Genomic DNA, 18,840 nt, shown 5'->3' with positions numbered 1-18,840 from the left:
GAACATCTGAGAAGTGAGCAAGGGTGTCCACCCCTATATCATGTTCTTAGAAGAAAGGTAAAGTTTGGCAAAATCAGATAAATTTCAGAAATTATGAGTTTCTGCAACTCGAGAGCAGAAAACAAAATCTAATAAAAATTCTATAGCTTCCATTCTACACGTCCAAGATTCTGAAATTTTGAAAGCACAAAGTTGAATTCAATCCCTAACTTTGAACAACTAAATGAAAAGTCCACCCCTATCTTGTTCAAAATCGGTCTGCAACCTTCTGTCCACAACTAGCAGTATAGGAAAATAAATTAGAAGTTGAAAATTTGAAACAAAAAGAGCCCCCATTTTACATACATTGAAGAAGTTCGAGATAAAAAAGCAGAAATTTGGAAGGCGGTTTTATATATATATTTAAACAATTTTTTAATGTGAAAATTCTGCCAAAAATAGAGAACATCAGCAACAATTCCTAGACCACTTTGAAAATGATCCTAAAAATAAAAAAATTATAGTTTCTCAAAAAAAAATTATTGGCAAAACAAAAGCAAAAATAAACAATCAAATTCAAAAATCAAACACAAACAGTCAATTTTTACTCTATCCCCACCTGTCAAATCGCTTCTTCCATGTGCTTTTAGTTCAAGAACAAGAATTCAAACAAAAAGAAAAGCAATAAAAACAACTAGGAATATAAAAACACCAAGAAAATAAATAAGTGAACCTATATTTAATAACTAAATTGAACCCTGTTTTCACTAACCACAAGATATATAATCTCACTCCCAAAAAGAAAACAAGAAAGTAAGAATGCAAACCTTTCCACCAGTGCCCTACGAGGTAATGAGAAATATTGAAAAATCTAAAAGGAAAATGATGAATACTAAACATAAAAGTCCTAATCGAAAGCTGGTTTGGTGACTGTAACAGACCTGCAAGGCCCTGAAAGAGAGATACTTCATCAACAGTTAACTTTCAACAACCTAAGCAGCACTGGGACTCAACTTTGCTTATGTTTATAATCACACACATCTTGATTACTATAGTAATTAATATATTCTGAACTTTCCTTTTTTTTTTCTGATTCCCATATTTTTTATGTTGATTAACATAAAAACTAACTTTAAAAATTGAATGGCCAGATTCCTATGTTGTTATGTGGGTAAACCATAACAACCAGGTACAGCTTGGATGGTGCCTGAACAAGACCTTATTCAAAATGTAATACTTTTAGAACGTTTAAGCTTAAAAAAGGACAGTCATTTTACCCTGCATCTATTCAGGTAGGTGAACAAACGTGTGCACATGTTAATAGCATAAAAACAATAAAGAAAAGAGCATGGAATGGATCAGGCTGCAATGCATCTTCAAGTTATTAGATTTGTAAACAAATTATGTAACGAGAAGAGGACAAAAAGAATAATATTGCTTGGAGAAACAGAGGTAGAAGAAATGGATTAGCGTGAAAAAGGACATTTTTTAAGTTGAGGATTCATTGGAAGCCAACATGAGCCATTAATCATGTATCTTGTGTGACATATGGATATGTCTTACATTTTATATGCATTGTGTTTTCATACTGAGGAAAATTGCTAGCCAATGAAGCTCAACCAAGAGGTTGTGAAGAAATGGAATTTGGAGCATTTTATAATTTCTTCCTGTGTATTTTTTCTGTTGTAGGAGGTACCTTTGAAATTTCTTGGGAAATGGAAGAAATCTGAATATAGAGGTGGCATGCTTATTCCTGTTGGTGACTACTTACAGCACCATGGAGGTGATTATTTTGCTTATTCATTTCCTTGCATTTAAATGATGTATCTTGGTGTTGTTACTTTTCATGTTTGGTTGAGCTTCACCAGCAAGAAATTTTCCTCAGTATAAAAATCCAACAAAAACTATAAAATTTCACAAAACATTCAGAAAAAGTAGAATTGAAAAATCTCATTAATAGATAGAATTAAAAAGATGAGAACTAAGCTTGGTTTTCAGAATTTTAGTTCATGAGAAACAAAAACAGGAAATAGCTTAAAAATCTATCAAAAATAACTGGAAGTTCAAAAAATCCTGAAATGTTTTGGGCAAATTTTCAAACAAAACCAAGAATTGAAGAAAGAAAGAAGAAAGAGATCATTGTGATGGTGCTGGTATCTTGAAGGCCTCATCCAGGCTCTATATTGGCATACAACTAGTGCTTTCAAGTGTTTGAGGACAGAGCTAGGCATACACCTTAGCAGCAAGGAAGGCTAAGCATGAACAAAGAGAAAAAAAAAAGAGAAAGATGATTGTGATGGTGCAGATGCACGTACCTTGAAGGTCTCATCTGTGCACCATAAAGCAGTGTTTGAAGACAGAGCTAGACATACACCTTGGCAGCAGGTAGAATATAAAGCATTTTGCCAACAACACTATTACCTGATCTTTTAAGATCATATGTATATGTGAATGGTGAAACACACAAATCTTGTCTACCAAACAGAACAAAATGAAATTTATGATGATCCCAAACAATATTGAAAAGAGGACTACGTTTGCACCCATGGTTGGACCCTTTAGGCGTAAAACCTTTTTCAGGGTTTTCTTGAAATGATTATACATTCTAGATTTACCTAGATCCCATGGTGTTCTAATATTTATTTTTTCATTGTCAATCGAGGGAAGGCCAGCAATTAACGTTGCCTCAATATTAAACAAATGGAAATGCAAACAAACTAGCTGAACAATATGTGGACATGATAACAAAGAATACTCACCACCTGAAGAACCAACACCCATATGCTGAAAATAAGAGAATTTTTTATTGGAAGGAGACAAAGAGAGATGAACATGGCAAGTAAGGAGAAGAAGCATGAATGCACTTCAAAAAAATAATTAAGATGAGAAAACTTTCCAAAGAGAAGAAAAAGACAATTGAATATGACAAGAGAACAATACAGAGGGAAATCAATACCATGGTGAAACACACAGAGAGAGAGAGAGAGAGAGACCCAAACTTGAGAAGTTTTTTGGCAGCTAACCCTCTACCTCTACGTAAACCATGCAAACCCTTCACAAACAAAAAATGGAGATTTTCCAAGAAAATTCCCTTTCCCAACAAACCTCATACAAACACAGAAAAGTCAAAGCCAAGCATGGCCTAAATTTAATTCCAAACTAAACTTTCAGTCTGCCATAAAAGAGAAGTTAAAAAGAGGAAGGGAAAGACACAAAAAAAAAAAAAAAGGTTCCTTCCTGCACCAAGGTGTCATGCCAAACTACTTGGCCATCTCTTTTCCATTCCCCTTAACACATGGTTGCTTCTCATCAAGTCAAGCATCAGGGTGTTGTCATTGATTCAAATGAAGGTTATGATTTAATATTCTAATAAAAAATCCTCCTTTGGTGAGACAGCAGGGATTAATTGTGAGGAAGATAGTTCGATGCAACAATAATACTAGGGGGATGAATTTTGTTTGAAAACTTTGTTTACACTTTTTCATGAGCAAAAGGTGAGCAATATCAATCAGATCACAACCTTATTTGCCATAATCTCTAAGAATTTCAACTTGAGTTTTGTGAGTGCAAGTGTTTGTGTGCAGGAGATATATTCTTTTTTACCCAAAATATTTCATGAGTATTAAGATGTACCTCATAGCAATGCTATCAAGCTTCTTGAATGGAACTCTTTACATCTCTAGGATATGAACATAGAGGAGTAATTCTCAGCCTCATAGAAAAGCACAAAAAAGGAGAAAACATTGACTTGGAATCTCGCATGTGCAAAAGATTTTTGCAATTGATACTTGAGATTTTGGCCCCATAACTTTATAATTCCTGATCCTTTTTTTCCCTTTTCTTCTTTTTTTTAGCACTTATGAGGTTTGCTTGGAGGAAAGACCATGCCATCACATTCAGCTTAGTGACAGTACAGAAATTCCCCCTCCCCCCCTCTTGATGCCTCTTTTTTTCTAAGCACTTTTGAGGTTTGCTTGGAAAAAACTCATTCCATCACCTTCAGCTTAGTGACAGTAAAGAAATTCCCTCGCGAGAAAGCCCATTCCATCACCTTCAGCTCAGTGATAGTACAGAAATCCTCCCTCTTGGTGCCCCCATTTTTTTTTTCTTTTTTTTTATAAGCACTTTTGAGGTTCGCTAAGAGGAAACTCATTCCATCACCTTCAGCTCAGTGACAGTAGAGAAATTCCCCCGCGAGGAAGCCCATTCCATCACCTTCAGCTCAGTGATAGTACAGAAATCCCCCCACTCTTGGTGCTTCCTTTCCTTTCTTCTTTTTCATTTTAGCACTTTGGAGGTTGGTCTGAAGGAAACTCATTGCATCACCTTCAGCTCAATGACAGTAGAGAAATCCCCCAGCCCCCCTCCTCTAGGTGCTTTTGTTTTTTTGATATCTTGTCAGAATCTTATAGAATATGAGGGTTTCTTCTCATAGTATTTCATTGTTGAAGCCTTGCAAATGCGTGATTGCCAAAGTCAATGTAATATCCTTTCCCAAGCTTCATCGAACTCCTCATCATTGCTCATATCGAAGGTCTTCCAAAATTCCTTTCAGCCAACTGATAGCAAGAACATGAAATTTCTCCTCTTCCTCAAGGAAATATCAAAGGTAAATAAAGATACATCTTGATGTAGACATGGCACAGTGATGAAGCCAAAGTAGAATTCTTAGAGATTCCTAACAAAAGAAAAGCTCTCGACCATAGATTGGTATACTGCTCAAGAGATTATCTCTGCTCATGAAATTAGAACTTTATAAAATCAAGATTTTGATGGCAACCAAAAAAGAAATTTAAGAAACCTTATTGGAAAGTGGGTTCCAAAATATTGAAACCGACCAATTTTGAGAAAATTCACTCATCAGTCGGACTTCAACTTATATAATATATACAAACTTTCTCAAGACAAGCTACATCGACGCAGAAACTCTCCGCCTCAAGGCGGAGGGTTTTTCTGAAAAATCATCCACCCTAAGAGAAAGTTTCAAAGAAACTCTCTCAACGCCTCCGCCTTCGATGCAGAGGAAACCCTTTGCCATGAGGTAGAGGGTTTTGTCTGAACTCTGAAACCTCCGTTTGAGAGTGTTTCAGAGGAAACCCTCTGCCTCGAGGCAGAGGGTTTCCGCTGGTTTCAGAAACCCTCCGCCTCGAAGCAGAGGGTGGAGGAATAGGGCTTCTAGCGTTGTGGGACAGAGAGAGAGAGAGAGAGAGAGATACCTTTTACCATGGTTTGGTGAATGGTTGTCGGAGACCCGCTCCTGGGATGCTCCGGTGCATCGCTGGTACACATGTTGCTTCATCAAGATCCCATATGAGTCCTCATGTCTCACAGGACTGCTTTCCCTTTTGTTGTAAGGGGGTTCATCGTATCTTTTTTCGATCAAAATGTCACGACCACATATCATTTACATAACATCCCTTGAGGGTTCTTGTCAAGTATTGCATGTTTTCATTGACTTTCCTTTTGTCTAACAAGTAACCTCCTAAAACTGACCATTATACCAATGCATCTAGTTGGCCATGCATTGGTTATCTCAACCAGTCAGCCATTTATTTCAATTGCATCTAACTGACATTTTTAACTTGATGGTGCACGTGTTGCTTCATCAAGATCCTAGAGCAGTCCTCATGTCTCACACGACTGCTTTCCCTTTTGTTGTAAGGGGGTTCATCGTATCTTTTTCGCTCAAAATGACACGATCACAGATCATTTACATAACATCTCTTGAGCGCACTTGTCATGTATTGCATGTTTTTCATTGACTTTCCTTGTGCCATACGCATAAGCTCCTGAAACTGACCATTATACCAATGCATCTAGTTGGCCATGCATTAGTCGTGTCAACCAGTCAGCCATTTATTTCAATTGCATCTAACCAACATTTTTAACTTCATGGTGCGCATGTTGCTTCATCAAGATCCTAGAGCAGTTTCCACGTCTCACAGGACTGTTTTCCCTTTTGTTGTAAGGGGGTTCATCGTATCTTTTGCGCTCAAAATGAGACGATCACATATCATTCACATCACATCCCTTTAGTGCACTTGTCTAGTATTGCATGCTTTTCATTGACTTTTCTTATGTCTAACGAGTAGCCTCGTAAAACTGACCGTTATACCAATGCATCTAGTTGACCGTGCATTGGTCGTGCAACCAGTGAGCAATTTATTTCTATTGCATCTAACTAGTGAGCAATTTATTTCTATTGCATCTAACTGACATTTTTAACTTGATGGTGCGCATGTTGCTTCATCAAGATCCTAGAGGAATTCCTAGGTCTCACACCCTTTTGTTGTACGGGGTTCATCGTATCTTTTTTGCTCAAAAAGAAACAATCACATATCATTTACATCACATCCCTTGAGCGCACTAGTCTAGTATTGCATGCTTTTCATTGACTTTCTTTTTGTCTAACGAGTAACTTCAAAAAACTGACCGTTATACCAATGCATCTAGTTGGCAATGCATTGGAAGTGTCAACCAGTCAGGCATTTATTTCAATTGCATCTAACTCACATTTTTAACCTGATCGTGCACATGTTGCTTCATCAAGATCTAGAGCAGTTCCCAGGTCTCACATTCCCCTTTTCTTGTACGGGTTCATCATATGATTTGCGCTCAAAATGATATGATCACATATCATTCACAACACATCCCTTGAGCGCACTTGTCTAGTATTGCAAGCTTTTCATTGAGTTTCTTTTTGTCTAACGAGTAACTTCCTAAAACTGACCATTATACCAATGCATCTAGTTGGCCGCACATTGATCGAGTCAACCAGTCAGCCATTTATTTCAATTGCATCTAATTGACAATTTTAGCTTGATGGTGCGCATGTTGCTTCATCAAGATCCTAGAGCAATTCCCAGGTCTCACAAGACTGCTTTCCTTTTTGTTGTACGGGGTTCATCGTATGTTTTCCGCTCAAAATGAGACGATCACATATCATTCACATCACATCCCTCGAGCGCACTTGTCTAGTATTGCATGTTTTTCATTGGCTTTCCTTATGTCTAACGAGTAACCTCCTAAAAGTGACCATTATACCAATGCATGTAGTTGGCCATGTATTGGTCATCTTAACCAGTCAGCCATTTATTTCAATTGGATCTAATTGACATTTTTAACATGATGGTACACATGTTGCTTCATCAAGATCCCATATCAGTCCTCATGTCTCACAGGACTGCTTTGCCTTTTCTTGTAAGGGGGTTCATCGTATCTTTTTTCGCTCAAAATGACACGATCACATATCATTTACATAAGATCCCTTGATTGCACTTGTCAAGTATTGCATGTTTTTGATTGACTTTCCTTGTGCAATACGCATAAGCTCCTAAAACTGACCATTATACCAATGCATCTAGTTGGCCATGCATTAGTCGTGTCAACCAGTCAGGCATTTATTTCAATTGCATCTAACCAACATTTTTAACTTGATGGTGTGCATGTTGCTTCATCAAGATCCTAGAGTAGTTTTCACGTCTCAAAGGACTGCTTTTCCTTTTGTTGTAAGAGGGTTTATCGTATCTTTTGCGCTCAAAATGAGACGATCACATATCATTCACATCACATCCCCTTAGAGCACTTGTCTAGTATTGCATGATTTTCATTGACTTTCCTTTTGTCTAACGAGTAACCTCCTAAAACTGACCATTATACCAATGCATCTAGTTGGTCGTGCATTGGTTGAGTCAACCAGTCAGCCATTTATTTCAATTGCATCTAATTGACATTTTTAACTTGATGGTGCCCATGTTGCTTCATCAAAATCCTAGAGCAATTCCCAGGTCTCACAGGACTGCTTTCCCTTTTGTTGTACAGGGTTCATCGTACCTTTTGCGCTTAAAATGAAACGATCACATATCATTCACATCACATCCTTTGAGCGCACTAGTTTAGTATTGCATGTTTTTCATTGACTTCCCTTTTGTCCAACGAGTAACCTCTTAAAATTGACCATTATACCAATGCATCTAAGTGGCCATGCAAAATATCAAATTATGCACATACTTCACCAAAACATATAAAGCAATGCTAAATTTTAATAACCAAACAAAACATTTGCAGAATTTTAAATCAATTTCAATGTGTTTGCAATTCTAAAAAAAGTAGCTAAGCTTTATCAACTTATAAAGCTTGTAAGAGTTGTAAATTTCATAAAATTTTAACGCTTCCTTCCAAGTAATTAACAAATTTTTAGAAAATTTATACAAAACTTATAAGAATTTCTGAAATTATATTTTACTGGCAAAATATATTTGAGATTAAATATTTGAAAATATACAAACTTTGGGAAGAATGAAAAAGATCACAAAGCTAGTAAAACTTTCAAAACAAATTATAAGTGTCTAAAAATTGCAAATTAGTAAGTACGAGAAATATTTAACATTTTTGTAGAAAAGGTAAAGAGTCATTATCTTTGGAAAACAATACAGTTTTTTCAAAAGATGTGAAAAAGTGCAGCAATTTTGTAAATTACTGGTGCCACATTCAAAGTAATTAGAATTATGGATTACTTTCAAAGTAATTAAAAATTCCCCAAAAACTCAGACTATGCTTATAAACTATTTAGGACATTTCAGAATTGAAATCAGATGTTAAATTTGGTAAAGTGTAAAGACTTTTGAAAGGTTTATAAGCATTTATAAACTTTAGAATTAATTAATGTATGAAAATTTTGACATTTTGTAGGAAACGTGAAGAGTTATAATTTTTTAGAGTAATAGTCTTTGCAAAACGCGTGACAAAGTGCAAGAATTGTGTAAAAATAGAAAAGATTTTATGAATAGCGAAATTTCAAACTAAGCATATACCTCACCAAAATCTATAAAAAAGGGCAGAGTTTTAGAAACCGGAATAAAACATTCGTAATATTTCCAAACAGTTCGAAACCATTATCAATTGCAAAAAAAAAGGCAAAAGTTTCATCATGTTGTAGAACTTCTAAGAGTTATGAAAATTTTGAATGTTTGTGCAACCAAATTTCAAAATTGTGTTTCGTTAGCAGCGAAAGCATTTGTTGTCACATATTTGAAAAGTTAAAAAATTTCAGAAAGTTTCTAAAAGATTACAAAGCTGGTAAAACTTTCAAACAGTTTATAAATGTTTGATTTTTTTTTAAATTAGTAAATACGTGAAATCTAACATTTTTTGTAGAAAACGTAAACAGCCGCAATCTTTAGAAACATATGAAAAAGTGCAGCAATTTTGTTAAACCAGAAAAGCTTTTATTAACTTTTGCAAAATTTCAAATAGCACATGAATTTCACAAAAGCCTACAAAAACGTGTTTTATTATAAAAGTCTAAACAACATCAAAATGTTCCAATCCTTCAAAACTTTATGAGTTTGAAACAATGTTTGCAACTTTGCAAAATGACAAAATGGTTTAAAAGAAAAACTAGGTCTAATATGAAGTTTTAAAACTTCTAAGATAGTAAATTATGTAAATCAGAGTGCTACTTTTCAAGTAATTAGGAATTTACAATTCACCAATTCACCAAAATTTACAGAAAGTGCTAACTTTCTAAAACACAGTTTGAAACCATTTGCAATTGTAAAAAGAAAAGCCAAAAAATCATCAAATCGTAAAACTGATAAGAGCCGTATGCCTTGGAAATTTTTGAATGCTTTAAAGGATGTTACCACAAAATTGATTATCTGTCTCCAGTTGAGGAGATTTCTTTTACTTGCACTCATGTTAGGTGTCTTCCATCTCATTTTCATCCCCACAAGAGCTAGCAACATACATTCCTTTTTTTTTCTTTAGCACTAAGCAATTGAATTTCATGTGTCACAGTTCTTTAATTACAATAGTTGCACCGAATATCGTTCATCCCTTCTCATTTCAAATGATTTCCCACTAGGGGTGGGTATCGGGACGGCCCGATCCGGCCCGTCGGGCCGAGCCGGGTACCGGGTACCGGGCGTGGCCACCAAAAATTAGGCCCGGCCCGGCCCGCCGACCGACCTCCTCCAGCCGCCGACCGACCTCCTCCTGCCCGCCGACCGACCTCCTCGCTCGTCGTTCTCCTTCTTGCAGAGACCGTGCGGCGTTTCCCCCTCCCAAAGCCCTAAACCCTCTTCCTTCTGCGCCTTGTCGGCGTTGTCGTGCAAATCCCTCACACCGTGGTCGCCTGACTCCGGAGATGAAGTCGGATACTTCGTGTGAAGTCGGTTACAGCAAGGGCCTCGTGTGAAGAACAAAGATGGAGCGCAGGCTGAGCGGAGGCAATGGAATGGGGGGAGGATGGGCTGCCCAGTTGAGGTTTTGGAGATTCAGAAAACGAGAAAGAGAGAGACGATCGAGGTGCAGGTGGGTTGGGGGCTTCGAAAATGGGGACAGTGATAATCTGGGTTCCACTTAAAGCCGGAGGAGGGTGGTGATGTTTCAAATGGCAGTGATTGAAGGAATGACCTAAAATCGATGTCGATAGGAAGGGGAGTCGATCATCCGAATGAAATTGGTGGCGATGAAGACATCTGACGACTTGTGCTGCTAGTAAGAGCTCGAGCAGGTGGCGATGTTGTTGAAGTAGAACAGAGATCAACAAGTAGGTGGCATTGACGAGCTTTGATGATCCGCGGATGGCCAAACCAGAGGGTGAAGCATGTTGGAGCTGGGTAGCTGTGCGGGTTGCCGGAAAAGGGGAGGGAGACGGGAAGGGGGAAGGAGAGACGGGAAGGGGGGAAGTAGGAAAGGGAGAGGGAGACGGGCCGACCGGGCCGCCGCTGGGCCGGCCTATCCGGCCCGGGTCGGGATTTTCTCGACCCGACGCCCAGCCTTATTTCCCACTACCTCATCTTCTACCAAATGTTTTAGACAGCGCAGAGTCTTCTACACAATTTCCTCCCAATGACTTATTTTTAGCGTATTCTACCATAAGTTTGGAAACAATTTGAACTAAAGAACACAAGCTTTTGGCAACGAATACAGATCTGAAGGCCATCAAAAATTCTATGACATATTCTTGTTCCCTTCTTCTATTTCCATCTTTTTACACTCAGGATACTCGTTAGTCCTTACATCTTGTGCATCTCAAAGGAGTGGATGGATTAATTTCCTTAACTTAAACCTCTCAAATCTTGAGCTAGTTCGTATCGTCTTGTCCAATTTGACTGAGCATACATTAATCTTAGATACTCTAAAATGCCTTCAGCACTTTTAAATTTAACTATACTTAGCTATATTTGGTTCCATAGCTCGAAGCAAGGCGTTTTCAACAAGCATCTACAACGGAGGTCTCGTCTCTAAGGTCCAGATCAGAGGTCTCATCTAATCCGGTCTAGGATGTTGGATTGCGGGTTTTGAACTAGCAGTAAGAACGGAGGTCTCGTTTTATCCAGTCTAGGACGTCGAATGAATATTTTTTTGAAAATGGATGTGAATTTTAAAACATTAAACCCAAGTCTAGACCATGTTTAAAATCATTTTGAAAAATTATACAATCCAATGGTATTTAGAAACTTGAAAGTATAAAGGTGCATTAACAAGTTTGAGAATTTAGCACAGATTTTAGAAAAGTACGAAATCAAATCCAAAAAATCTGAAGAACTCAAAAGAAATTGAGAAAATTCACAGAAAATGAATCATAAGAATTTGAATTCAAGTTACAAAATTTTGGAAAACTTAGAGAGTGGTTTCAAAGATGTATATAGACAAAGTAAAACACGGGAAATGATTCCAAATACTCAAAAGGGATTTGAATCTGTTCAATGATGTTTGATTTAGGATTTGGATGCAAGAAATAGATCAGAGGTCTGACCTGATCCGGTATGGGGTGTTGAAAAAGGGATTCATAACTATGTTTTGGATCAAAGGTCAGCTCTGATCTGGTCTAGGATGTTGTATGCAGGAATCAAACCAAAGCTCTAGAGTAGAGGTCCAATCTTATACGGTCTCTTGGATTGGTAATTCGAAATTGGATTTCGACTTTTAAAATCTGAACCAGAGAGTTCAGACCATGTTTAAAATTGTTTTACAAATTTGAACAATCAAGTGTAATTTGAAAAACTCGAGAGTAAAAAGTGCAATTAAAAACTTGAGAATTTAACAAGCATTTAGGAAATGTCACACATCAAATACAAGAAATTTAAAGATACAACGAGAAATTGAGAAGATTCTACGAAAATGAAAAGAATTTGAAGCCAACTTGCACAATTTTGGAAGACTTGACAATGATTTCAAAGACTTATATAGACAAACTAATATTCTTCAAATGATTTCAAAACTTCCTAAAGGATTTGAAAAGAATTTGCAACAAATCAGAAAATCACTCATTTTTTTATGTGATCAAGTATATGATGTTGGATTAGGGATTTTGATCTAAGAAATAGATCATAGGTCTGATCTAGTCCCCTACGCGATCAAAGGTCTCATCTAATCGGGTCTAGGATGTTGGATTGCGGATTTTGAACAAGCAAGTAGAACTGAGGTGTCATTTTACCCGGTCTAGGATGCCGAATGCATACATGTTTTTGAATGCAGATGTGATTTTTAAAATATACAGAAGTCTAGACCATGTTTAAAATCATTTTGAAAATTTATAAAATCCAATGGACTTTAGAAACTTGAAAGTTTACATTTACAACCTTGAGAATTTGACAAAGATTTAAGAAAAGTATGAAATCAAATCAAAAAATATTTGAAGACACTAGAAATTGAGAAAATTCAAAGAAAATCAATCATAAGAATGTGAAGTCAATTTACAAAAATTTGGAAAACTCAGAGAGTGGTATCAAAAATGTATATAGATGAAGTAAAATACTGGAAATGATTTCAAAATGCATAAGGGATTTGAATTTGTTCTGTGATGTGTGATTTAGGATTAGGATCTATAAAATAGATCAGAGGTCATTCCTGATCTGGTATGGGTGTTGAATTAGGGATTTAGACCTAAGGTTTGGATCAGAGGTATGGGTGTTGAATTGGTTTGGATCAGACATGGTCTAGGATGTTGTATGTGGGCTTTACATGAAAGCTCTAGATTAGAGGACTAATCAGTCTCAGAAATTGGATTGGTAAATTGAATGTGGACTTTGAATTTTAATATTAAAATTTGAACCTCTAGTTTAGACCATGTTAAAAATTGTTTTCAAAATTCATACATTTGAGAAATTAACATGCATTTTTAGGAAATGTAGCAAATCGAATACAAATCTGAGAAGATTCAAAGAAAATCAAAAGAATTTGAAGTCAAATTGCACAATTTTGGAGAACATGGACAAGCATCTACAATGGTGGTCTCTCTTATTTAGTGTCCTCTAGGATGTCAAATGCATATTTTGATTGTGGATGTGAATTTTAAAATATCAAGACCATGTTTAAAATAGTTTTAAAAATTCATACAATCCAATGGAATTTAGAAACTCGAATGTTGACAGGTGCATTTAAAAACTTGAAAATTCAACAAAGATTTACGAAAAATACGAAATCAAATCTCACAAGAAATTGAGAAAATTCAAAAAAAATCAAATCATAGGAATTTGAAGTCAATTTACAAAATTTTGGAAAACTTAGAAAATTGTTTCAAAGATTTATATAGACATAGTAACATTCTTGAAATGATTTCAAAGATTGATAAGGGTTTTGAAAAGAATTTACAATAAATTAGAAAACCTCTCATTTTATTGTGTATCTTCACTGTGTTTGGATCGAAGAAATAGACGAGAGCTCTAATCTGATTCCGTTCACAAAATTGGATTTGGGATTTCGTCCTAAGATTTGGATCAGTTGTCTAATCTGATCCGGTCTGCGATGTTGGATTTCAGATTTGGATTTATGATCTAGAACAGAGGTCAAATCTAACCCAATCTACAATGTTGAAACAAGTTTTACTAATTTTCTGCATAACTTCTCCACCCAAATGTATGCTTTATACAAGACTTATTAAACATGAAATATACATGTCCAGCAGACAATGACACCTACATCTATGTCCGGAGTCACAAAGGAAGCATTATATTACTCTGTGATTGTAAGTTGAAGTCAAATGCATCTGATATTCTAAACGAGAAAACAATACAAGGATGGATTCAAACAACAAACAGAAATACAGCATATAATCGTATAGAAAGGAAACTACATGCAGCAGATAAAACTTATCACTTTAGGATTAAAAGAAAACAGTGACCTGGTTGGCACTAGTAACATACAAATATAATGCAGTGAGACCACCAACAAACCAAACAAAAATGAACCAGTAAATCATAAGTATCAGGCATGTTGGAGAACGCCCGACAGCTTGAGTGCCCACCTTCCCCATCCATGAAAAAGCATTGTCATTGAAGAAGGAAACGTGAACCCAGTAAACAAATCATTATCAGAAGAGACCCAATTGCAATACCTGAGAAAAACGCCCAACCTCCCCGAATGGCTGGTTGGAATTTGAACAGCTGCATAATGCGATGAATGCACAACAATAGTCACAGTAATGACCCAGCAACAAACCCAAAGACGATAAATGCGACCTAGCAGCAAACAGAAGCGGTAGTGGCGACTCAGTAGCAACATCAACTAAACGGCATGCCCAACCGACAGCGGTGAACCAAAAGGTAGACGTCAAGAGTGACACAAGCGGCAGACCCAACAGCAACTTAAGGGATGACACAAGGCGGTCAGACCGACAACAACGACCTAAGCGGCGACCCACAACAGAACCAGCAGGGACCCAAGCGCCGTACTAGAAAGCGGCGATCCAAGTGGTGACCAAAGCATCCGACCCAATGCGAACCCAAATGTCAGAAACCAGCAACAACTTCAACGGGAGAAACCCAACCAAATGTGAGAAACCAGCAACAACTTCAACGGAAGAAACCCAAACAAAACTCCTAGCACAGAGCCGAAATGAAAGACCCCAGCCTGCAATGATAAACCTGACCGACTATAGAGGAATCCCAATAGGAAACCACACATGAACACAACTGAAGGGCGGAGAGGACTGCCAACACCCATCACACACCGGCGATGGCTGCCGGCCAAAGGAGGAAGTTAAGGGACGCCCTTAAAGAGAGAGAGAGACATGGATGTATCAACAACCTAAGAATTAGAGCAAACTAGAGCAAACAAGAGCAGGGAGGAAGCGTATCTTGCCCGGGAGTGAGAATCGAGATAGCGGACAGGCCTTTGCCGCCCACACCGATGAAATGACTCCACTCCATCTTCTCATCGCTTGCAACAGAAGCATCAGCCTGCCTCAAAGGTGACATTTCTTTCCGGGTAATCGACGACGCAGAGGGCTTTTCCCTTTTAGGTGCCATGAAGGAAGAAACCGCCATAAATCAAGAAGAAAGTGGGAAGGAGAGGATGAAGCGTGGTGTCTCGGAGAAAATTGGATCCGCTTACTGCTGCTTCTTCTCATCGCATGGGCATGGGCAGATCTCGCACTCATGGAGATCTAAAATCTCCACTCTCACTAGTAATCCGGCCTTCCTTTCTGTACGGAGATCCCACAATGGAGCATTTGTTCTTCTTGTCATCACCACGGTCGAACCAAAAGATGGGAGAGACTAAGACGAGGGAAAAATTTGTCACGGCCCTTCGCTTATGGTCGAACCAAAAGATGGGAGAGACTAAGACGAGGGAAAAATTTTAAAAAGCGATGAGAGGGAACAGACGGCGTTCTTGCCCTTTTCAATCGAGACGATCCGAGAGAGAGAAAAAAAAGACCGGGGGAAAAGTGGGAAAAGTTTAAAAAAGAAGGGACCGCGTGCGAACCGCGTCAAGGGTTGCCAAGGGTTGCCGTGTCCAAACCGCATGACCCACGAAGTGCTCGAATTACTGGTACCTCTATCAGTAAAAACGTGGTTTCAGAGTTTCAGACTTTCACCAGATTTGCAAATTTTGGAACTTGGAGCAAACCAGACACGGCCACGTTTTCTAATTCTTGATCCTGAGTGTTAATTCCATACTTGTCCCTACACGAATACTATCATTAATTTTCTAGTATAATTGAAGTTCTCCTATATGATAAGAGCTTCGATTTTTTTCCTCAATAAGAATCATATTTAAATCCAGACCCGCGAAATTGAAGTCAAATCTGAGGAATAAGATTCAACTTCTACGCCTAATTCGATTGCAAATTTATCGGCTCCCAGGTTCAAGTGTGGCTTTGAATACATGAAACACATCAAATCCAAGATTATAATCTAAATCTCTCTTGCCGTACTATCAAGGCATCAAACATAATTTTTGTCATAATTGGTTACCCATAGCCTATTTTGTTAACGAAGTCAGAACCTTATTGCAAACAACAATATTCAAGAATTGTGATCAGTCCATGAGACCAATGGTAAACTGTCAAGTCATGTATTCTTCCAACTCCATCACAAGGCAACTATGGTACAAGAAATGCAACATAAAGGTTCACCAAACTCTATCCATCATCTAGAAAAATTAAATGGATAAATGCATACGTAATTTACCTTCCCCTGACCTATAATTCAAAAAATTGCAAAGCAAGAGATTTCTTAATAAACTAATAAATGCTAAGCAGACAATTTAATATACAAAAAACAAAACACTATTATAAACATAGATCATGAATTGAAAAAGTTGAAAACAAATACGACTGAACAGACCGGATTCTAGTTCATGATAGTTGATCGAACTGTGGTTTGACAGCAATCAACTAAACGTGGTTGATAATGAAGACACGCATACAATGGTGTAAAGATGCATGATGTGATCCATATTGGTAGGATTCAAGGTTACATACGTAATGTAAAAATAGATAATTTAATTTTTAAACATTAAGAATTCACCTAAAAATTTTAAAAACAAAAAACACATGGAAAAAAGAAAAAGTTAAAACTACGAAAATTTTTCTCTCCATGGACATGAAATGCATAGACATAAAAATAACAAGTAAATGCTGCCTACGCTACCTACAAAATGCATTTTCCATAAGAAAAAACAGAAATGACAACTTAAATAATTCTCAACACTTTGAGACTCATTGAAACGAGCAAGTTTTCTTTGTATGTGACACACTCCTTGAAACTTTTGAATAACTTAGAACCTCTAGAAAATCTTTGACAACAATAAACTCTGGTACACCATTCATTTAGATGAAGTCAAGCTTAACATAAGTTTTAATAACATCAAGTGAAATTGCACCTTTATTGCACCTTTATGTGGCTGGCGGTCAATCATAGACCTCAACAAGACTATTATAAGGGTAATTGTTTTCCTACATGATCAAATATTCACATCCAAATCCACAATCTAAATTCATATCCCTATAAAGCCTGAAATCCATCGAGTGCATGAGGTCCACTTTCCCATTTGCCTTTGCCCACTAAACAATGGTAACTTTATGTGTGAACAATGATAGATAAACAAAACAAGAAAGTAATAAATGGGGCTAATCCATAACCCTCCAAAGTCACAACTAATCAACAACTTGAGCATTGAACAGAGCATTGTGTTAAGTACATGAAAAAAAGAAAATGAGTAGCAATAGTCTACTGCCCACGATGTTGAACTATATGCATCGATATGAATGAACTTAAAAGCGCAAAGCTGCTTCAGTTTGAGGGTCACAAATTTGTCCATAATGCACATAAAATACATCTGAATATAACTGAAAACAATAGAAAATCTAAGAGCTTTGTGAGAAGTACAAATACATGAATCCATTCCTGAGAATGCAGGCAGTCACTAACAATCATTTTGAAAGAACCAGCAGAGCTAGCATTGTAGGGCATGCAAAATCATACTGGGTTCAAAGAGGGATCTACTAACCGCACCCTTGCGTGTACGTCTGCCAATCTGATGTTGTATTGCAGATTCTAGATGGCTAGAGTATCAACAAAACGAATTCTCTTCTCATGGTTTATGTTCATGCTGCAATCAATGGTTGTTTGTCAATATATGCAAAACTTCACTAAATAATGACACAATATGCTTATATAGATGCTTTGCCAGCCTGATTATAAAAGACATAGTTAGGGATGTGGCAGCTATTCCAGGTTGAGATCTGATAGAGACCCTGATTACATTCTGGACATAGCCCACTACACTTGACATAGACAAGATAGGCTCAATATTATTAGCCAATGATTTCACTTGTAACATATTAATTATAGAAAATTATTAACATGATGAGTGTATAGGACATTAGGCACTTATATGGGTCAGACTGCTGCTGCTAGAAACAATGAAAAATGACAGACGACACTAAGGTTCCAGGGTCTTTTCAAATACTTACCGCACAATACGCCAAATAATAAAACTATTGAAAAAAGATTAAATCAAATGATTTACCATGCACCCAATGAACTACCCTTATTTTTTTAATACGCCAAATAATAAAACTATTGAAAAAAGATTAAATCAAATGATTTACCATGCACCCAATGAACTACCCTTATTTTTTTCCTTCCTTGATATACAAAAACATATAATTTTAGAACAAGGAATTTTCTTTTTCTTGCTTCCTTGCAAACAGGAAGAGTGCATCATTGTGGGTGTCCAACTGTGAACATGCATGTGAGTGAGCAAGCAATCAAGACAAGGGAGGGAGAGAGAGAGAGAGAGGAGGTAAGGGTAGGTATGGGGCGTTATGTTGGGATACCTTAAATAATGAATATTGTGGTGACCATTTGAGCTGTAGCCCTCACATAATCATGAAGAACTTCCAAAACAGCATATGGCTTTTGAGATGTAGCTGCATTGTCTAAATACACCAAGCTGGAACCATTTACCTCATATAAAATTTATGTAGTCAGTCTCAAATCCAAAATGAGAAATCAAGCCTCCACCATGTAGAGGCCTCTTGGAAATAAAAGACAACCAAAAGACAATTCAATAAAGGGACAACCCAAGCTAGAGGAATAAAAAATTCAAGCCCTAGATTGATGA

The 18,840-nt window shown here is 37.1% G+C and overlaps 1 protein-coding gene across 24 annotated transcripts in view; it reads right to left on the bottom strand.

Moving 5' to 3' along the window:
• Positions 1-18,840, bottom strand: part of LOC116250286 (uncharacterized) — a 66,851-nt gene that overhangs the window by 42,587 nt on the left and 5,424 nt on the right. For 5 of the 24 annotated variants that reach the window (XR_007572719.1, XR_007572724.1, XR_007572723.1 and 2 more), the window contains exon 1: positions 14,324-15,063. The exons of 5 other annotated variants lie outside the window; for them this stretch is intronic. Coding sequence is in view for 8 of the 19 variants with exons in the window: in XM_050076558.1 (XP_049932515.1) it covers positions 14,324-14,372; positions 15,070-15,254 (234 nt within the window). In the remaining 11 variants the exon portion in view is untranslated. 14 more of the 24 variants (XR_007572733.1, XR_007572726.1, XM_050076558.1 and 11 more) reach the window with 9 other exon arrangements.

The sequence above is a fragment of the Nymphaea colorata genome, chromosome 3 (assembly GCF_008831285.2).
Source record: "Nymphaea colorata isolate Beijing-Zhang1983 chromosome 3, ASM883128v2, whole genome shotgun sequence".
In the NCBI taxonomy this organism is placed as follows: domain Eukaryota; kingdom Viridiplantae; phylum Streptophyta; class Magnoliopsida; order Nymphaeales; family Nymphaeaceae; genus Nymphaea; species Nymphaea colorata.
This window is presented reverse-complemented; position numbering and strand designations above follow the sequence as displayed.